Below are 21,407 nucleotides of genomic sequence, written 5' to 3'. Positions count from 1 at the left end.
GCTACAACCGTTATAAACACGGCACGAGAGCTTCTTAAACACGCAATAACTAAATAAATATTTATTAAAAGTTTATTGAAGATATTATTCTTTATCATAATTCTCCAGATTACAATTCTAGATCTAGTAGTAGAAAAACTGTGGTCTGCAGAATTAGCACTAGCTAGCTAGCTAGTCTTAGAACCAGCTTTGGAGGTGTTTTATACGACTTTCTGAGGGAATGTTATTAGTGTTTAGTTTAATATTAGTGTTTTAAAAGGTAAAAATTATGTTTATTAATGTATTATATAATTAGTTTAACATAGGAAAGACTTTGCAACATTGTCATGTTAGCTAGCTAGCTGCCTGGAGTGATGCTCTAGCTGGGACAGTCACTGGTAAACAAGACATTCAATAAACCAACACACACACACACACACATACACACACACACACACACACACACACACACACACACACACACACACTTTAGGCAGATTGTTTGATATTCAATAAACCAACACACACACACACACACACACACACACACACACACACACTTTAGGCAGATTGTTTGATATTCAATAAACCAACACACACACACACACACACACACACACACACACACACTTTAGGCAGATTGTTTGATATTCATGCCATTAGGGTGAAAACAGGCTGTATTTGCTTCCTTAGTTTCTGGACGACCCCCATCATCATTATATAGTCCCTATAATAATGGCCAACACACCAAACCAGCAAATTCAGCCAAATCCAGGCCAAACTGAACACACTTTCACACACTGTGGCCAGATTCCTGTTTGCTAAATTTGTAGACCTAATAAAACTCTGATCTTTATTACAGTGCAGTTTATTCCTGAGCTAAAGACCTGAACATGTCATCCTGGACCTGCTGGCCTGCTCTGGAGGCTTTTCTTGAAGATGTTCAGTTACACAAAATGCACTGTTCCAGCTGTTTCCCCATATTTTATAGGTTGTAAGGAACTGGAAATGGTTATTTGCTGAATTTGCAGCATTAAGACTGAAATCAAAAGAAAAAAAAATTGCTGATTGCTATTGCAATCAGAAACATCTTAGGAGGCCAAGCTGCATGTTCACATAGGCCCCCTTCTCTGAGATCACCTTCACAGCTGCATCCATTGAACTTGTGGGTTTTTGGAGAGTTTCTGCTTGGATGTCTTTGCAGGATGTGAGAATAGCCTCCCAGAGCTGCTGTCCTGATGTAACCGACCTCCCACCCTCAAACACCTCATAGGTTCTCAATAGGGTTTGAGGTCAGGGGAGGATGGCGGCCTCTCTCCTTTTATGCCTTTAGCAGTCAATGATAACAGCATGAGATGGTGCAAGATGGTACAGAAGGCACTGTTCTTCGTTTTGTACCATAGAATAAATTGGTCAGTCAGTAACTCTATGTACTTTGCAGAGGACAGAAGACGTCCTCGTTATGCCTTCATCTCCAAGAACCCGTCTGAACCCGTCCGAATCAGCCATAAACCTCCTCACAGTTCGATGATCACGGTTAAATATCTAATGTTTTCATACCATGTCCAAGACTCTGTTCAGCCGCAGAGAGACTGCTTAATTACGTTTGAATGTCCTTCTTAAGTAATTTTCCTTTAATTGGGCTCCCCTGGCAAAATAAAAACGAATAATTAATAATAATAATTAATTATCACAGGTGTCTGAGATTGCTTTCGGTGATCGAAGAGCCCCAAGACACATTTAAATCCAATTGCATAATTATATGGAACCGTGGTGTAATGGTCACTAATTAACCAATGTTAACAAAGCGTATTTTCCAGCAGACCATCGTGAAGGAAGAAGGACAATGGATTATGGAGTTCATGAACGATTTCAAGGAAATCGGAAATAGGCCAAAATAATAACCACTTTATTTCAAAAGTTAATGAGCAGTAAATTAAACACGAAGATGTAAAAATGTCAGATTTTACACAGGGATATTTCAGGTCACATTGTACGTCCAATGGCAAAACCGTTCCATTGATTAGCAATATATGCAAAATATGTGCCCTATGTCTGAGGAAAGCACCATGGAACTAGCATTACATAAAGCAGGTCTCCAACGCCAAACGACGTTCACCACCAATACACATTTCCCCCTGAATGACTCCTTCAATGTCCATCATTTACATACCAAAAATATAACTGCAGAAGAGACTCAGCGTTATCCCTTCAACACACAGTGTTTAAGGGACAGGCTGTAGACGGAAACCTGCTGGATTCTTGAGTCCATCACCTGTACAAATAAGACTTTTTTGCATTGGAATAGGAGGACACTCCACCTATTCACATTTTCACAGCATTATGTGGTGTAGTTATTCTTAAGGCTGTTCAGTGGGAAATTCATTATTACAGTAATGTGAAAAAAGCGGGACACCCCAAACATTTGATCTAGGGCTGGGAACAATACTATATCATGATAATTAAAGACTTTAAAGAAACATGGTACACAGACTAAATACACAAGTAGCTACAGATTCTTAAAGACTACTACTCAGACATTCTCCTGTAATGAACTTCATCTAATTAGACCAGTCTAATTACACTGTTTGTAAAGAAATCTGCAGTTGATCAGTGTTAATTAAGCACTAACAATATCATCGATATGCTTAGAAAAGCAAAGTATCACAATAACGATATTTATCACGATATGATAAAATATCGTCATATTGCCCAGCTCTAATTTGATCTTTATTTGGATGGATGTGACTGAAGAAACGTCTTTAATCATCATTAATAAAATGGAATTATTAGAAATGTCATTTTCTTGTGAGGGAAAAGTTCAAACCCCCTCCATATTTCTTTAGACTCAGGTGCAGAAGATCAGCTGCAGATGATCAGAACATGGTTGGAGAGGATTATTCTGGAGGAGTCTGGAGTCTTATTTAAACCTCAGACGTTTAGTCTGGTCTGATCTTGATTAAGGGTTGAAGTGAGGGGTGAAGAAGACCACATTCATGGCCAGATCCAGAGAGCTCTCTGAGGCCTTCAGAAAGAAGGGTGAGGTGGAGATGCAGAGGAGTCTGGGAAGGGGTTTGAGAAGATCTCAGAACTGTTAGAAATCAGCCACTGTCCCACTGTCCACTAAATCAGTTACAAGTGATGGACATTTAAAATAACTGCTAACATGGCCAGTTCAGGCCGTCCTAGCAGGTTCAGCCCAACAGCAGACCATGTAAAGATGTGTAAGATGGGGTGTCCTAATTTTTTCACATCTGCATGTTTTTGTCTGTATCTTTATATTAATATTGCAAAGTTTTATTTCTATTACTAAACTGCGTCCTGAGTCCCGTTACTGACGGTTGTACACTTCAGAAATGGTCTCTCAAGCTCTGAACCACACTTGATCAGAACTCCAAGGTCCAGTTCACCAGAACCCACATGCTTGTTTCACGCTGAGCTTTTGGTCTTCTTTTGAAGACGGGTCCTGGTGGGCTCAGTGAGGACCAAGGGCTCCTGGACGACTGTGGCAGGATACTTCTTACCCAGGAGCTCCACCTCTACTTTCTGGCCAATGGTGGCCAGCTGGATGGGCAGGTAGCCAAAGGCCAGGCTCTGCTCAGATGAGTAGCTGTATGCTCCAGAGGTTGTGTTTCCGACGACCTACAGTGAGTACACAAGAGCTGTAAATATTAAATGTACACAGTTTTTCATCTTACCCCCCAATGTGGTCATGAAGCCGTGTTTGTTGTCTGCTTCTGTGGTTTTGCTCTGGAGCTACAAGGCTAGCCCTGTGCTGATGATCATACCTAAATTATCACTCACTCTCCGCAAACTAGAGGCGCATAAAACCCCCAATAATTGAGCTGTAGAGCAGAGGAACTGTGTTATCTGGAATGATGGTCAGAAAACAATACAGCGAATCCAACAATAAAGACAACATTGAGCCTCTTTGATAAAGTAAAGCTCAGAAAGCTCCAATTCCACATGTTGTTGTTTTTTTTACCAGCATGAAGCGCTATGCTAACAGATAGCTATAGACATGGTCCTGGCATAAAAGACGATCATCAAAATCCTGAACATAATCCAGCACATCAGCTTGTAATGCAGAATACAGTGTTGCCTTGTGAAGGTAATGCTAGTTTCCACTATGCAAGCTGAGCCGTGCTTATGTAATTTATAGCTATTAATAATAACTATAAATTAACAATAACAATACTACTACTGATAATATTAATAATAACAATAAAAAGAACAACAATAATAATAATAATACCAATACTACTACTAATAATAGTACTACCACTACTGCCACTAGTACTATAACGCAATAACGCAAATATTTCTTTTTAACTCACACATACACTCACATACAGATAAATATGTACATATGTATACATACATATATATATATATACAGACATGCACTATTCCATCTGTATATTTTTTGCTTCTTATATTTCTATATTTCTATATTTTCATATTTTTATATTTTATTTTTCAACTTAAATTTAACTTAAATGTATTTATTTTATTTTTTATTTATTTTTATTTTTTGCACTTTATTTCATTAAGTTAAGGTTAAGTTTAAGTTTAAATTTAGATCTTTATTGAATAGCTTTGATGTGGGCAGACTGTCAAAAAAAGCATTTCACTCCCAGTTATACTGTGTATTACTATGTATGTGACAAATAAATTTGAAATAAATTTGATTCGACTACTAATAATACATTCATAATAACACTAATACTACTACTATTGCTACTACATATAATAATAATAATCATAAATTAATAATAACAATACTAATAATAATAATAACACCAATACTGCTACTATTGCTACTACATATAATAATAATAATAATCATAAATTAATAATAACAATACTAATAATTATAACACCAACACTGCTACTAATAATAATACTACTACTATTAGTACTACTACTAATAATTAATAATAACAATACTACTACTATTACTATTACTACTAATCCTGAACATAATCCAGCACATCAGCTTGTAATACAGAATACAGTGTTTGCCTTGTGAAGGTAATGCTAGTTTCCACTAAGCGAGCTGGGCCGTGCTTATGCTGTGGTTGCGATGTTGGACGAGCCAGTTAGCTGGGCTGTGCTCCTACTTAGCGCTAATATGACTTTGCCACTACACTAATGATCAATGCAGTTGAAAAGTGCACGGTTCTAATGCCCCCCAGTTCAGTTAGCTGTGCTGAGAAAACCAGGCTCAGGTTTGCGTTCCTTGCCGAAGGGTTACCCTTCTTTGCTCGGCCCTGCCGTGGTAAAGAGGCCTTAGTGAGCTGCTCACAGCTACTCTGAGCTGAAGGAGCCGATGATTCTGAAATGTACCTTTCCCTCGTGCCAGATGGTCTCGTTGCCCTCAGGGTCGATATTGTCTGTGTCCATGGTGAGGTAAGCCAGCTTTCTCGTTAGTCCCTGGGACTTGATCTCCTGTAGCGCCTGCTTCCCTATGAAATCTGCCGGCTAACACACACACACACACACACACACACACACACACACACTAATGTTAGTTTGTGTGTATTGTTACTATCACATCAAAACCCTGCAAAACCTTCTCATACGGTTTTAAAACCTCTTTAATCCAGATTGTTTTCAGCATCAACAGGAATGATTAAATTATACTGTTCCTCTATATGTACATTAAAGTTGAGTTAAAAGTACAGTTATAAATGAGAAGGTTGTTTTGGCAGTGACAATGTACAAAATCCAAATATACAATAATAATAAAGTAATACATCTACTACTACTGCTACTACTAATAATAATAATAAATTAATAATAAAAATAATAATATTATTAACACCAATACTGCTACTACTAATAATACTAATACTATTACTACTACTACTACTAATAATAATAATAATAATTAAAAAATAATAATACCAATACTACTACTATTAATAATAATACTACCACTACTGCCACTAGTACTACTAATAATACATTTATAATAATACTAATACTACTGCTACTACATATAATAATAATAAATTAATAATAACAATACTACTAATAATAAAACCCATACTAATAATAATAATAAATTAATAATACAAATAATAATAATATTAACACCAATACTGCTACTACTAATAATACTAATACTATTACTATTACTACTACTACTACTAATAATAATAATAATAATAATAATAATAATAACTATACATTAATAATAACAATACTACTATGGATAATATTCATAATAACAATAATAATAACAACAATAATAATAATTATAAAATAATAATACCAATACTACTACTATTAATAATAATACTACCACTACTGCCACTAGTACTACTAGTACTATTAGTACTACTAATAATACATTCATAATAATACTAATACTACTGCTACTACATATAATAATAATAAATAATTAATAATAATTAATTAATAATAACATTACTACTACTAATAATAATAATAATAATACTGCCACTAGTCCTACTAATAATACATTCATAATAATACTAATACTACTACTACTGCTACTACATATAATAATACATTAATGACAACAAAAACAACAACAACAATAATAATAACAATAATAATATTAATAAAACTACCTTGTTGAGTTTGATAAAGTAATCCAGACCAGCCTCCAGAGGATTTGTGTCACAGTTCATCTACACACAGGAGACACAAGTAAGGAGTTTCACAATTACAGTATAACATCTAACGGGATGTGAGTTAACCTGAGTGTGTGCAGTCCTCTTTAAAAAGGACTGTGTGATTGTGGCAGTGTGAAGAACCTTTTAAAGAACCTCCACATAATGTAAATGTTCTACGAAAGACCTTCTCATTATGTGAAAGCTCTTGTAAGGGATTATTAGGTTTATGAAAAGCTTCTTCAATAGGGTTAAAGATCCATACTTTCTCCACCAAGGTTCTTCAAAGGCACAGTATCCCTCAAACAATATTTAGGGCTGCCACGTGGAACAGCAAGCTAAGCATTGCCCCATAATCAGGAATTTGGCAGCATAACACAAGCAAGACTGTGCATACTCTCTATTTGTGGGTGGGATGCCCTTAGCTGTCACCCTGTCAATGCAAGCCAGTGTGAGGGTCTGTTAGCTAATGCAACTCAAGTGCTGCTAATGCTACAGTAGCGTAGTTGAGTTGTGTTAGCATCGCTACTGCACCAGCCGACCTCACCCAGCAATGCTACGGAGGTGTTAGCATTGTTGTTGAGGTGCTAGCCTCGGAACCATGCCAGGTGCCGGCCTCACCCAGCATCGCTACCCCAGTGTTTTCTGCCGTGAGCTCCACCGTTGCCGCTCCCCATTGTTGAAATGCCACTGATGGTTCTGTGCAGCCACTGGCGGTCTGGCAAACCTAGACTTGCTTGGGTTTTCTTGTTTAACCAGTTACTGCAGCTACACGGTTCTAACAACAGAGAACACTCCAGAAATGGAAAACATCCCCCGAACATCCATCAAATATTATCACTGGGTAATACTTTACTTTGATGGTTCCTGTAGATGCATTTACATTTACATTTACATTTACATTTACGGCATTTAGCTGACGCTCTTATCCAGAGCGACTTACAAGGTTACCTGTATTACACAGGTGGGCCAATGTAGTGTTAGGAGTCTTGCCCAAGGACTCTTATTGGTGTAGCGCAGCAGCACAGTCACCCAGACCGGGAATCGAACCCCAGTCTCCCACATGGTGTGGTAGCTCAGTGGCAGGTAGTGGTGTTATCTGTTGCGCCACACCAACCAATACTAGATGCTCACCTGACATTATATTTATATATGTATAAGTAATAAATATGTATTAAATGCAACTGAACTCTAAGCTGAATGTAAATGACTGTCTATTGAATGTAACCCTAACCCTAACCCTAACTCCTAAACCTAATCTTACATCTAACCTAAACCCTAACCATAACCTTAAATCTAACCCTAAACCTAACCCTGATCTTACATCTAACCTGAACCCTAACCATACCCTTAAATCTAACCCTAAACTTACATCTAACCCTAACCTTAAATCTAACCCTAAACCTAACCCTAACCACATACCTAACCCTGACCTTAAATCTAACCCTAAACCTAATCCTAAACCTAACCCTAACCTTATACCTAACCCTAACCTTAAATCTAATCCTAACCCTAACCGTATACCTAACCCTGACCTTAAATCTAACCCTAAACCTAACCCTAACCTTATACGTAACCCTAATCTTACATCTAACCTTAATCCTAACCTTAACCTTAAATCTAACCATAAACCCTTAACTTACACCTAACCCTAACCTTACACCTAACCCTAACCATACTTTTAAGCTTTACCTTACACCTAATCCTAAACCTAACCCTAACCGTACATCTAACCCTTACTTTACAACTAACGCTAATCTTACATCTAACCCTAACCTTAAATCTAACCCTAACCTTATACCTAACCCTAATCTTACATCTAACCTTAATCCTAACCTTAACCTTAAACCTAACCCTTAACTTACACCAAACCCTAAACCTAACCCGAACCATACTTTTAAGCTTTACCTTACACCTAATCCTAAACCTAACCCAACCGTACATCTAACCCTTACCTTACACCTAACCCTAACCTTACACCTACCCTAATCTTACACCTAACCCTCAATCTAACCCTAACCTTATACCTACCCTAACATTCACCTTACATCTAACCCTAAACCTAACCCTAACCTTATACCTTGCCTTAACCCTAACCTTAAATCTAACCCTAAACCCAACCCTAACCTTTTACCTAACCTTAACCCTAACTTAACCCTAACCTTACACCTAACCCTCAATCTAACCCTAACCTTATACCTACCCTAACCCTCACCTTACATCTAACCCTAAACCTAACCCTAACCTTAAATCAACCCCTAAACCTAACCTTAACCTTATACCTAACCCTAACCATGTAATTCAATCTAACCCTAAGACTAACCCTCACCTTACACCTAACCTTAAATCATCCCTAAACCTAACCCCAACCTTACCCTTCAATTAATCAACCCTATATCCTAACCCCAATCTTACCCCTTCAGGATTAGGTTTAGGGCTAAATTCAAGGTGTAGGTGGACTAAAGTCTACAGTGGACTAAAGTAATACCAATCACTGTACTGAGTAAAGGAGGAGCAGTTATTGCCATTAGTAGAGTATTAATCTACATTTCTCAAAACGTCATGAGAAATATTGAGAAACTGACCTCAGCTCCCCAGCCTCGGAAGCCTTTCTCCAGCCTGAGCGAAGCCATAGCGTAAGTGCCGAAGTTATCGATGCCTTCTTCCTGACCAGCCTCCATTATGGCCTGGTAAACTGCAGCCATCTGAGGCATATCCACATACAGCTCCCAGCCCAGCTCCCCTTAGAACACACACAAGAACACGATTATTCAGGAACGCAGGTGAAGGCAAGACAGGTAGGCCTTGTTTATGTTTTGTCCTTAGTCTCCGCCCTAGCCCCGCCCACTCCTTAGTGTTCCCACCTGTGCTTTTCGGTCCCGCAATTCTGCTCACTGATTTTTGTGAATGCCCTGTTAGAAAGTCAGCATATTCCATGAACTGAGACTCTCAGAGCCTGTATTAACATGCGTTTCATACAGTATATGGACAAAAGTATTGGGACACCTTGTCGTTCATTGGTTTCTTATGAAATCAAGAGTATTAAAAAGAGTTTCTCCTGCTTTAGTTAAAGTAACTGTCTCTGCTGTCCAGGGAAGAAGGCTTTCTACTAGATTTTGGAGGAGCATTGCGGTGAGGATTTGATTGCATTCAGCGACAAGAGCGTTAGTGAGGTCAGGATGTTGGATGACAATGATCACCACCCCACCTTATCATCCACAACTCCACAACTCATCCCAAAAGTATTAGATGGAGGACCACCAACCATCATTGCAGAGAACACAGTTCCTCCACTGCTCCACAGCTCAATGCTGGGGGGCTTTACACCCCTCTACTAGCCCACATCTGGTATTAGTCATGGTGCCAATAGGTTCATGTTTGGTTTATCTGCTCCAGAGAGTCCTATTCTATTGGCAGTACTTCTCTACAGGGACTAGACAAGCTGTGTGTACAACTGAACATCTGTCTCAGCAATGGGTGCAACTTAAAGTATCTGAATGCATCCATTAGAAGTGGTGTCCACAAACATTTGGACAGATATTGTATGCCCACATTTCAAGTTCATAGAATTCCCTGTGCTCATACCTGTGTAGGATATGCGGATGGCTCTCAGGGGGACGCCGGCCAGCTGAATGGATTTACAGTGAAGGAATTTAAAGGCGCCATCGCTCAGGTCCTCGCCGGTCAGCTTCTGCAGGACCTTACGAGAGTTTGGACCAGCCACTCCCAGCACTCCAATACTGTCAGTTACATTAGTGATGTCCACGTCATACCCTCCATCTGCAGCCTCTCGCTCTATCCATCTGAGAGAGGTAAAGAGAGTGTGCTCTGTGTCAAATATTTATCCACTGAAGATGGCAAAAAAGTGTTCTGTCCACTAGGGGTCACCTTAGTTGACTGAAGTTTTACAAGCCTATTAAAACTCTTACAGGGCATATTTTATTGGGTGAAAAAGGCCCTATAAAAGGCATTTTAATAACACACTGGCTCATAAACAACAATAACGACTGTATTACTGGTGTCTGCTAGGAAAGAGTGTAAATGTGTGTGGGTTAAGATCCATTAATTTAATTTACACAACACAGATAATTATAATTAAAGCCAGAAACATGGAGACTTGCATTCTGTAAATTACTGAATGTACATTATGCAGTAAAAGACTAACCTGAGATCATGCAGTTCTGATCCTGAGCCAGTGATGAGCATAAATTCTCCAGGGGCAAGCTGGGTAATGGTGACCTCAGCATATACACGCCCTCTTGGGGTCAACATGTGACTGATATTGGTTAGGCCCACCTGACAGCAGCAAGCACAGTGACAAACATCAATGCAGCAACAGGCAGAAAATAAGAGACCACCTTTAGTTCAGTTCCCAAAACCCTTCAACCATAAAAATCCAATCTAACTCAATTAAAGAGCTGAAACTGTACTATAGTGAAAGTATGGTACTGTATCCCAATCTAACCCAATTAAAGAGCTGAAACTGTACTATAGTGAAAGTATGGTACTGTATCCCAATCTAACTCAATTAAAGAGCTGAAACTGTACTATAGTGAAAGTATGGTACTGTATCCCAATCTAACCCAATTAAAGAGCTGAAACTGTACTATAGTGAAAGTATGGTACTGTATCTCAATCTAACCCAATTAAAGAGCTGAAACTGTACTATAGTGAAAGTATGGTACTGTATCTCAATCTAACCCAATTAAAGAGCAGAAACTGTACTATAGTGAAAGTATGGTACTGTATCTCAATCTAACCCAATTAAAGAGCAGAAACTGTACTATAGTGAAAGTATGGTACTGTATCTCAATCTAACTCAATTAAAGAGCTGAAACTGTACTATAGTGAAAGTATGGTACTGTATCTCAATCTAACTCAATTAAAGAGCTGAAACTGTACTATAGTGAAAGTATGGTACTGTATCTCAATCTAACTCAATTAAAGAGCTGAAACTGTACTATAGTGAAAGTATGGTACTGTATCCCAATCTAACTCAATTAAAGAGCTGAAACTGTACTATAGTGAAAGTATGGTACTGTATCTCAATCTAACTCAATTAAAGAGCTGAAACTGTACTATAGTGAAAGTATGGTACTGTATCTCAATCTAACTCAATTAAAGAGCTGAAACTGTACTATAGTGAAAGTATGGTACTGTATCCCAATCTAACTCAATTAAAGAGCTGAAACTGTACTATAGTGAAAGTATGGTACTGTATCTTAATCTAACTCAATTAAAGAGCTGAAACTGTACTATAGTGAAAGTATGGTACTGTATCCCAATCTAACTAAATTAAAGAGCTGAAACTGTACTATAGTGAAAGTATGGTACTGTATCCCAATCTAACTCAATCTTCTTCTCGATCTGAGGGAGGTTTTTCTTGTCACAGTTGCCCTTTTCTCACCTTCGGCATGGTGTTGGCGAACAGTCGGTCCAGCAGCTTGTGCGAGTCCTTTCCTTTCACCATAAACTTGCCAAAAGGTGAAAGGTCAATGACACCCACTTTCTCCATTACTAGCTTGCACTCGCGTCCGACTGGTCCAAACCAGTTTGTCCTCCTAAAACTCGGTCTGTGAAGAAACAACACACAGCTTCTTTAAGCTCTTTAGAAAAGCATTGCCCATACAATGAAAAACTGTTGAAACCCTGATTCTGGTCTACAAAGCCAAGACTGGACCAGCCAGCCCCTCCGTACTTGATGGGAGGCGATGGTCAAAAGCCTGATCTGTACCGAGAGCCCTTCCAGCTTCAAGTACGGCTCGGCTCGACCCGCCATCCTTTAAGATCCGCGGAAGACGAGCGTCCAGACTTTTTACTGTCCTGCACCAAAGTGGGGGAACGAACTTCCCCTGGGTGTCCGAACAGCAGAGTCCAACGCTCACTGTCCTCAAACCCAGACTGAAGAGTATTATGGTCTCCATATTGACTTGTGTTTAGTAGAGTCCAAGCTTAGAGGTATCTTTAAAATGTAGTCTATTTAAACTAGCTGAGGTTATTCTGGAGTAAACAGTGAAGCACTTTTGTAAGTCGCTCTGGACAAGAGCGTCTGCTAAACGCCCTAAATGTAATGTAACTTTACAGGGGAAGAAAAAAAACCTTCTTAACCTTCTTAACTTTTGGAGCATTTCTATTGGCCCAATAATTGTGGAATTTTACACAATGTAAAGAATAACTGTGATATTCATATTACATCAAAAAGAATAACGGCAAAAACAGAGATTCAAGGTTTTTATATGTTCAGAGAAGATAATAAAGGCTATGCACGTGACGTCATCGTTGGCGGGAGTCACCTGCAGCCTGGTCCACTGAGAGGCAAAAATACAGACTGAGTGGCAGCAAGCCAGTTTACTGTCCAAATAGATTCAGCAGGAGTTCATAGCTCCCCTTTTATGCACTGCTGAAAGCTCAAGAGAACAGATTTCAACTTACAGATTTGCTATAATTCACAGAAACAACTGGAATCCAGGCACTGAATTGTGTGGGAGCTCACTGAGTGGTAAAGTCATGCTCTGACAACAGGTAAGGAAAAGCCCAAGCCCACTGTAGCTGCGACATAAGCAACATGCTAAGTTTAAGTAAAAGGAAAAGAAAGCAAACCTGGATGAGCCAGTCTACTAAATGAGCCTGAAAACAGTGGAACACACATCTAAGACTCTGTGCTCTCAGATATGAGGCTTTATCCTCTAAACAAGTGTGATCTGAGCCTCAGTTAGCTGGACGTTCCTGGCTACACATCGCTGTCCATGGATCGATGGATCTTTAGTAATGTGGATGGATCTCTGTCGAGTCCAGCTGCCTTTAACTTGAGCAGATAGTCGCTGGTTTTAGTCCCTGTTTCCCTAAAACTCTTTGCCACTCTAGGGGGCGTGTTCCAGCAGGAGTGCGACGTCAACGCATACCCTCTATTGTCAAAATGTACAATTTGAGAATAAAGTTTAATCAATCAATCAATCAATCAGTCGGTCTGACTGTCTGATTGTCTGTCTGTCTAATCTAATGCATGCACAGTAGTGTAGTTTATACATGTGTGTGTATCCTACCTGTAGCCTACTTCATCTCCAGGCTTATAGAAGTAGTGTGGTTGCTCCCAGCCAGCATGGAAGCCCATGGAGCATTTGTCCTTCAGCAGCTCATAAAGCCCACATACTCTGCTAGTAGGCCGGCCAGCAAATCGCTCCTCTTTAGGGTAACCCACTGAGTGAGAGAGATCACATCTGGTTATAGATGCAGGTATTTTGAGCTATGCGAGGTGCAACCATTATGGACATTATCCCATAAAAAACAGGCTACACTTGCTTTGCTTATTATTGCATATTACCATCTCATCAGATTCTTACTGCCACTTAGAGCTGGGCAAAATGTACGATATTTTATTGTATTGTGATAAATGTTGTTATTGTGATAACAATATTTATCAAAAGAGGGAATTTTCAAAGTTTCCAAGCCTTAAAAGATGACCATGGCCGAGAGCAGTGTTGGGTAAATACTGCAGTAGAGAGTGCTCAACACAGACAGTGTTACAGACCAGGTGTAAGTTGTAATCAATGACTTGTTCCTTAAAAGGGTCTTAATAATAAATATTATAGATTATTTTTCAGTTTTTGGCTCATTTTCTCCTTAAAAGCTCTGGAATTTTACTGCTACCTGTGTATCAGCTTAACTGTCAAAAAAAAACGGAAAAAACTGGGGTGTTCTAAAACTTTTGACCGGTAGTGTATGGATCTTTTTGTCTACGTCAGGGTAGTTGTGTTCACCTGTGTCACTTTGTGCTCATCACATTATGTCTGAATGCATTATAAAGTCGTGCTCCTTTGAGAACCCACTGGTCACTCCATCTACAGAAGCTCCGTGTAGTCGTGGATGACCAGCTATCGTTCTCTGTCATGCAGATCCCTCCTCTACAACACCAGAGAATTCCACCTCCTCTCTAGAGAGTCGCCCAGGTGCTCGTTCAGTCTCTCGTCACTTCAAGACCTGACTACTACTGCAGCTCTCTTCTGGCTGGTCTCCCTCTGCTCACCATCAGACCCCTGCAGCCGATCCAGAACACAGAAGTACGGGTCGGATCGGGTCGGGTCGTCTTCATCGTTTCTAAGTTCAGACATGTTCCTCCTCCTCTGCTGCTGTGTTCTCTCTTCACTGTAGCTTCCTGTAGCTGCTGCCCAGGTCATCAGATTCAGACCCCTGACTCTGGCCTACAAAGCCAAGACTGGACCAGCCGGCCCCTCAGTACTTGATGGCGATGGTCAAAAGCCAATCCGCACCGAGAGCCCTTCCAGCTTCAAGTACGGCTCGGCTCGACCCGCCATCCTTTAAGATCCACAGAAGACGAGCGTCCAGACTTTTTACTGTCCTGCACCGAAGTGGTGGAACGAGCTTCCCCTGGGTGTCCGAACAGCAGAGTCCAGCGCTCGCTGTCCTCAAACCCAGACTGAAGACCCTCCTCTACTGAGAATTTTTAGGCAGAGTGTAGAGTGTGTAGAGTATTGTGGTCTCCTTACTGACTTCTGTATTTAGTAGAGTAGAGCTTAGAGGATACTAGCTAAGGTAAGCAGTGAAGCACTTTTGGAAGTCTCTCTGGATAAGAGGGTAAATGTGTTTTAACATTGGTGTGTGTGTGTGTGTGTTAGTTATGGCATGTGAGAGCTGGGTCTCTGCAGTGTTTTTGCTTACCCACGTTGTTAAAGCCATATGACTCTCTGGCCTTGGCACACAAGTATGGCACAGTGGTCCACTTGCCGTAGCGGTTGGGGTCACACTCGATCAGATCATAAGGGGGCTCACCGCTCATGATCCAGTCACTGAGGAACTTGCCAACACCACCAGCATGAATTATACCATACCTGAAATATCAAGCGTATCAACCAATCAAATGACACGGCCATGAGGGACATTTATTTTTATTATTATTATTATTATTATATTATTATTTATATTTTATTTTCATTATTCAAAAGTTTGGAATATATGTTTTTAATAAAATAAAACAGATTCGGCTACAGATAAATGCGGAAAAATGTCTTAATATGCTCATCCAACAGATTTTAGATAATCAGCACAGCCCAGAAAGATGAACAAAGCTGTAGATGAAGGAGAAATGACTGAGGAAGAGTAGAAAATTGAATATTCAAAATAAATACACTTTCAAAAGTGGTCAAATCTCGAGGCAAATAAAAATCTGAAAAAATTATTCAAAAAAGATAAATAATTTTGTATTTTTTTTCTTATACTTAAAATATATAATGGTTTATATAATGGTATATAATGGTTTTTGTGTGTTGTTTACTATATTTAAATCTACAACCGTATGAACAAATGTGGGCCACAGTTAAATTATACATTTTGTTAATATTTTTTCTTTTTTATCATTGTATTATATATTTTATTTTATTTTATTTTATATTATATTAAATTTTCTATTGCAGACCACACCCTGAGCTGAAATAGGAGGGTGGACTCAGAAGTGTTGTTGTCCAGGTCGGCTTTCCTGTGGTCTGCGTGTTAAGCCGGGCACCCCCATTACAGTGGTGGTCCGAAGAAGAGTGGGGAGAAGATGCGCACAAAGTTTGTTAGACTGTGAGGTGTAAGTATATAAATAGGATGAAGATCTGAAGAGAAGGTGGGGTTAAGGGTGTGTTCCTTCTCCCAAAATTAAGTTCAATTCTTAACTTCCACTTAATGTTTGCATTGTATATTGGGTCGATTATAATTATAAAATAACCAAAATTATTAATTGGACATTGAAGAGAAGTGATCCCAAACTTTTGACCAAGATTAAGATAAAGTTGCAGTAGATAAAAGAAAAGACAGACCATTCAATTCTTCATACTTATTCTGTACTGAGTCTTTACCCAAAGCCGATGGCGGTCCAGTAGTTGCGGACTCCCTGGTATGGTCCGATCATGGGCAGTAGGTCCGGGGTGTATGTGATTGGTCCAGATACGATGTTGATGATGTCAGCGTGCTTCAGAACAGGAACCATCTCCATAGCCATTTCCACGTGGTCCATTATACGGTCCAGATCAGACTCAAACAACTCCTTACCAAAACCTTTAACATTTACGTGAACACACACACACACACACACACACATACACACAGTGGAAGATGCAGTTGAGAAAGCTACAAAGAATCAAACCCTTAATGAACGCACAATGAAGAAACGCACCTGTAAAATTCCTAGTCCACACAATGTTTCTAGTCTAGACGACATTCCTAGTCCAGACGATATTCCTAGTCTTAACAAAATTCCTAGTCTAGACAAAATTCCTAGTCTAGATGAAATTCCTAGTGCAGACGATATTTCTAGTCTTAACAAAATTCCTAGTCTAGACGATATTCTTAGTCTTGACGATATTCTTAGTCTAGACGAAATTCGTAGTCCAGACGAAATTCCTAGTCTAGACGAAATTCCTAGTTCAGACGATATTTCTAGTCTAGACGAAATTCCTAGTCTAGACGATATTCTTAGTCTAGATGAAATTCGTAGTCCAGACAATATTGTTATTACAGTTACTGTTGAATTACCATTAAAAACCTTCTGAAAGGTCTAGGGTTAGACTTAGTCTAGGACACTGACTCTTTGCTAGATCGGATGCCTTCATCTTTCTGATACTTGAAGCCAGGAATGATAGATGACAGGGTTAAAAGGGAGGTAACAGGGTGGTAGAGGGTTGCGCAGATTTGTCATAGACATGTGGATAGTGGATTAGCTGAAACTGACAAATTTCATGTAAGAGATTTTCTAAGTGGCTCCAGTTAAGGTCTGATCACTCAGGGTGGTCCTTTGCTGTACCTGGAGGAACTCCATCTCTGACCCAAGAGTCCTGCAGCACCATCTTCTCCTCTTTCTCATAGGGGCCGAACAGCAGCCCGTCCCGCTCCTGCCTCAGGTAGTATGAACCCTCCAGGTCTCGAATGACTGGCAGTTCCTTCTTCAGGGCTTTCACCTCAGGAACCGTCGCCGTGACCACATACTGGTGATGGACAGGGATGGTGGGGTGGGCAAAGCCGATCATCTGGCCCAGCTCCCGAGCCCAGAAACCTGCGGAGCAATGAAATGTTTAGGACAAAAGTATTGGGACACCTGCTAAGTCAAGGGGATTAAAAAGAGTTTCTCCTGATGTTGTTGGAGTAGCGGTCTCTACTGTCCAGGGAGGAAGAAGGCTTTCTGTGCTGCAGCGAGACACTGTTTTCCAAGGGAACTCCAATTCCCAGAACCCCTAGGGGTAATCAGTGCCAACCAGACACAGGTTTTCTTTAGTAGTGTTAGTGCTACCTGAGCTTCTTGGCGTCTCCTTTGTTTGGTTTGAGGATTTTATTGCATCAAGTGTTGGTGAGGTCAAGGTCAAAGTTGTTGATGATCGCCAGCCCACCTCATCCCAAATGCAGCATCATCCATCATCCTAGAGAACACAGTTCTTCCACTGCTCCACAGTTCAATGCTGGGGGGCTTCATACCCCTCTACTAGCCCACGGCTGGCATTATTAGGCAGCATGGTGCCAATAGGTTCACGTTTAGCTGCTCTTTACAGAGTCCTATTCTATTGGCAGTACTTCTCTACAGGGATTAGACAAGCAGCTGTGTGCGTTTGCACATCTGTGTCCACAGCAATGGGTGCAACTTAAAGTAGCTGAATGCATTCATTAGAAGGGGTGTCCACAAATATGTGGACATACAGCATAGCATAAAATGAATTGCACAGCTTAGTTGATCACAGACAGTCTAGTCTAGTCAGACCATATCCAGTCCATTCCAGGCCAGTCTGACCCAGTCTGACCCAGTCTGACCCAGCCTAGTCTGATCCGATCCAGTCTGATTGATTCCAGTCTAAACTAATCCAGTCTGGTCTGGGATATTTCGAGAGGACCTTATATACATTGGGAACTGTGTGTGTGTGGGGGGATGATGAAGAAGAGGAATTTAAGGAGGGGTATGTGGGGGATGAAGGTGAGGGGGGTTGATGGTCATCACATAACGAAGGTAATCGGTATGACCACTTGATTGCTGTCACCTTTTGAGGGTTAACTGAATTACCATATACAAAGGGGAGTGGCCACTTCAGGCCGGCAGATGAAGGGTAATCTCCATAGAGACAGAGGAGTAAGATAAATATATTATAAGTTGAAACCATATGAAAGTGATTTTAGAAAGGGGCGTATTTTCTCTCACACGACTGCAGCTGGTTCAGAACTCAGCAGCTCGATGAATCACTGGCACAAAGAAGCTCGATCATATGACCTCTTATTTGGCAGATCTCTCCCTAAATGGGCTGGCTCCTGTTTAGGCCTCCTCCAGATTCACATGCTGATCTTGAGAGCTCTGACATCTTCCGACGAATACTTTGAGAGGGATTCCTAAATGGGGAAAGAACTAAAGGGTGTCTTTGTGTTTTATTTATCCTGTCCTTCCTTTTTATTTTTAATGTATACAGCACCTGATGTTAATGTGCTTTATATGTATATATATGTACACAGCTCTGAAAAAATAAAAACTTAAATCTGCATCTTTACGTGTTTAGCAGCCGTTTAATTCTCGGCATTTCATCAATCAGAGCTGAGTTACCTGAGTTTGCAGACTATGAATGACATAGTCTGTCTGTCTGTCTATCTATCTATCGGTCTGTCTGTCTATCTGTCTCTGTCTGTCTATCTATATGTCTATCTATCGGTCTGTCTGTCTACTATTGGTCTGTCTGTCTATCTGTCTAGCTGTCTCTGTCTGTCTGTCTATCTATCTATCTATCTATCTATCTATCGGTCTGTCTGTCTATCTGTCTCTGTCTATCTATTTATCGGCCTGTCTGTCTATCTGTCTATGTCTGTCTATCTGTCTCTGTCTGTCTATCTGTCTCTGTCTGTCTATCTGTCTCTGTCTATCTGTCTGTCTATCTATTTATCGGCCTGTCTGTCTATCTATCAGTCTGTCTGTCTATTGGTCTGTCTGTCTATTTGTCTATGTCTGTCTATCTGTCTCTGTCTGTCTATCTATTTATTGGTCTGTTTGTCTATCTGTCTCTGTCTGTCTATCTATCTATTGGTCTGTCTGTCTATCTGTCTATCTGTCTATCCATTAGTCCATCCAATGTTTCACCCTTCCATGAATTTTCACATGTCACGTGTCTTGTGTAGGAATGAGGAGTGTGTGTGTGTGTGTGTGTGTGTGTGTGTGTGTGTGTGTGCGCCTGTGTTTTTCTCCTTAAAGGCAAGATCAGTTTACTCTGGCATATTTATTGCACAAGAACACACACACACGCAAACACACACACACACACACACACACACACACACACACACACACACACACACACTACCCTTCACAGAAATAGCTCAGTGATGAATGGAGCTCTGTTGGCTCATTAGTCTGGGCTGTTTGGACTTCCAGCCTCCTCTTCTCCCTCACCCTCTTCTACAACACCTAACAGACTGATAAGAGTGTAAGCGCAGTCCTGATGGGACTCATCTGATTATTTACACACAAGCTTCTGTTTCCGGCCGTTACAATAAGAACACACACATCTGACAGAACACCGAGCCAGATATCCCAGCTGTTCCTCTGCTGCTTTGCTCTCCTTCTCCAAACAACAACATAGGAACATGGTCCGTATGAGTTCTCCTGGTTCTGGTGAGGAAGGGACATTCTCTGCAGCTTGATCAAGGCGTAAATCCACTAAGTAGGAATGCTGATTTCTATAAAATGGAGAAGAGTATAGTTTTCATGTTCTAGATAGCAGTGAGTCTAGAGAACACAGTGTCAGAAACCACATAACGAAGTCTATTCGAGATTACTGAACAGAGTGTGTGATGATTTAACTCCATGCTAATACACTAAATTGACAAAAGTATTGGGACACCTGCTTATTCCTTGTTTCTTCTGCAATCAAGGCTATTAAAAAAGAGCTGATCCTGCTTTTGTTAGAGTAACTATCTCTACTGTCCAGTGAAGAAGACCTACTCTACTAGATTTTTGAGCAGGAGCATTGCTGTGAGGATTTTATTGCATTAAGTGAAGCAACAAAAGTGGTAGTAAAGTCAGGATGTTGGATGATCATCACACCAACTCATCATTAGTATTGGATGAAGAACACAGTTCCTCCACTGCTCCACAGCTCAATGCTGGGGGGCTTCATATCCCCTCTACTAGCCCACGCCTGGCATTAGGCAGCATGGTGCCAATATGCTCATGTTTATCTGCTCCAGAGGGTCTTATTCTAATGGCAGTACTTCTCTACAGGGACTAAGCAAGTTGTGTGTGCATTTGCACATGGGTGCAACTTAGCTGAATGCGCTCGTTATAAAGGGTGTCCGCAAATATTTGGACGTATAGTGTATGTTCTGCACTGTGGACACACTGTACCGGTCTGTCTGGGGCAGATCTAAGTTGAAGAGTTAAAGAGGACAAAGGCAAACACTCGAATAGAGGGTTAAGCTCAGCAGGAGAGACGGGCTTGTTGACTGAAGAGTGTGTCTGTAGGTCAGTGGGGTTGAAGGCAAACAAGATCTTTCCCCTGATGTACCAGACATTTCTCAGGTCCTGACCTTTGGCCCCTTAGCCGTGCTTCTGAAAGGCTGTGGGAGAGGTAGGCCGCAGGCTTTCACTAGGTTTAGGTTTCAGCGCTGCAGAAAAAAAACTGCAAACCAAAGCAAGGGAGGAACCACACAGCCAGAGACGTGGGAGAGGGAGCGAGAGGAACATGGGGCGAGTCAGAAATATCAGGAGAGAGGAAGAGCTGGACATGGTCTTGAACAAAAGCTTCATTTCGTACCTTCATGAACAGGTAA

The 21,407-nt window shown here is 40.4% G+C and overlaps 1 protein-coding gene across 1 annotated transcript in view; it reads right to left on the bottom strand.

The window, feature by feature from the left end:
• Positions 1 to 3,408: 3,408 nt before the first annotated feature.
• dmgdh (dimethylglycine dehydrogenase) overlaps positions 3,409 to 21,407 on the bottom strand; it is a 32,692-nt gene continuing 14,693 nt past the window's right edge. The window contains exons 6-16 of the mRNA XM_072662286.1: positions 17,422 to 17,670; positions 16,478 to 16,676; positions 15,300 to 15,469; positions 13,667 to 13,820; positions 12,031 to 12,196; positions 10,789 to 10,919; positions 10,209 to 10,426; positions 9,209 to 9,366; positions 6,582 to 6,641; positions 5,329 to 5,463; positions 3,409 to 3,621 (exon numbers count right to left, since the gene is read on the bottom strand). Of these exons, the coding sequence (XP_072518387.1) occupies positions 3,409 to 3,621; positions 5,329 to 5,463; positions 6,582 to 6,641; positions 9,209 to 9,366; positions 10,209 to 10,426; positions 10,789 to 10,919; positions 12,031 to 12,196; positions 13,667 to 13,820; positions 15,300 to 15,469; positions 16,478 to 16,676; positions 17,422 to 17,670 (1,853 nt within the window). The remainder of the gene's footprint in view (positions 3,622 to 5,328; positions 5,464 to 6,581; positions 6,642 to 9,208; positions 9,367 to 10,208; positions 10,427 to 10,788; positions 10,920 to 12,030; positions 12,197 to 13,666; positions 13,821 to 15,299; positions 15,470 to 16,477; positions 16,677 to 17,421; positions 17,671 to 21,407) is intronic.

Source organism: Salminus brasiliensis, chromosome 18 (assembly GCF_030463535.1).
Source record: "Salminus brasiliensis chromosome 18, fSalBra1.hap2, whole genome shotgun sequence".
Classification (NCBI taxonomy): Eukaryota; Metazoa; Chordata; class Actinopteri; order Characiformes; family Bryconidae; genus Salminus; species Salminus brasiliensis.
Note: the sequence above shows the minus strand (reverse complement) of the source record. Positions and strands in the feature narration are given on the sequence as shown.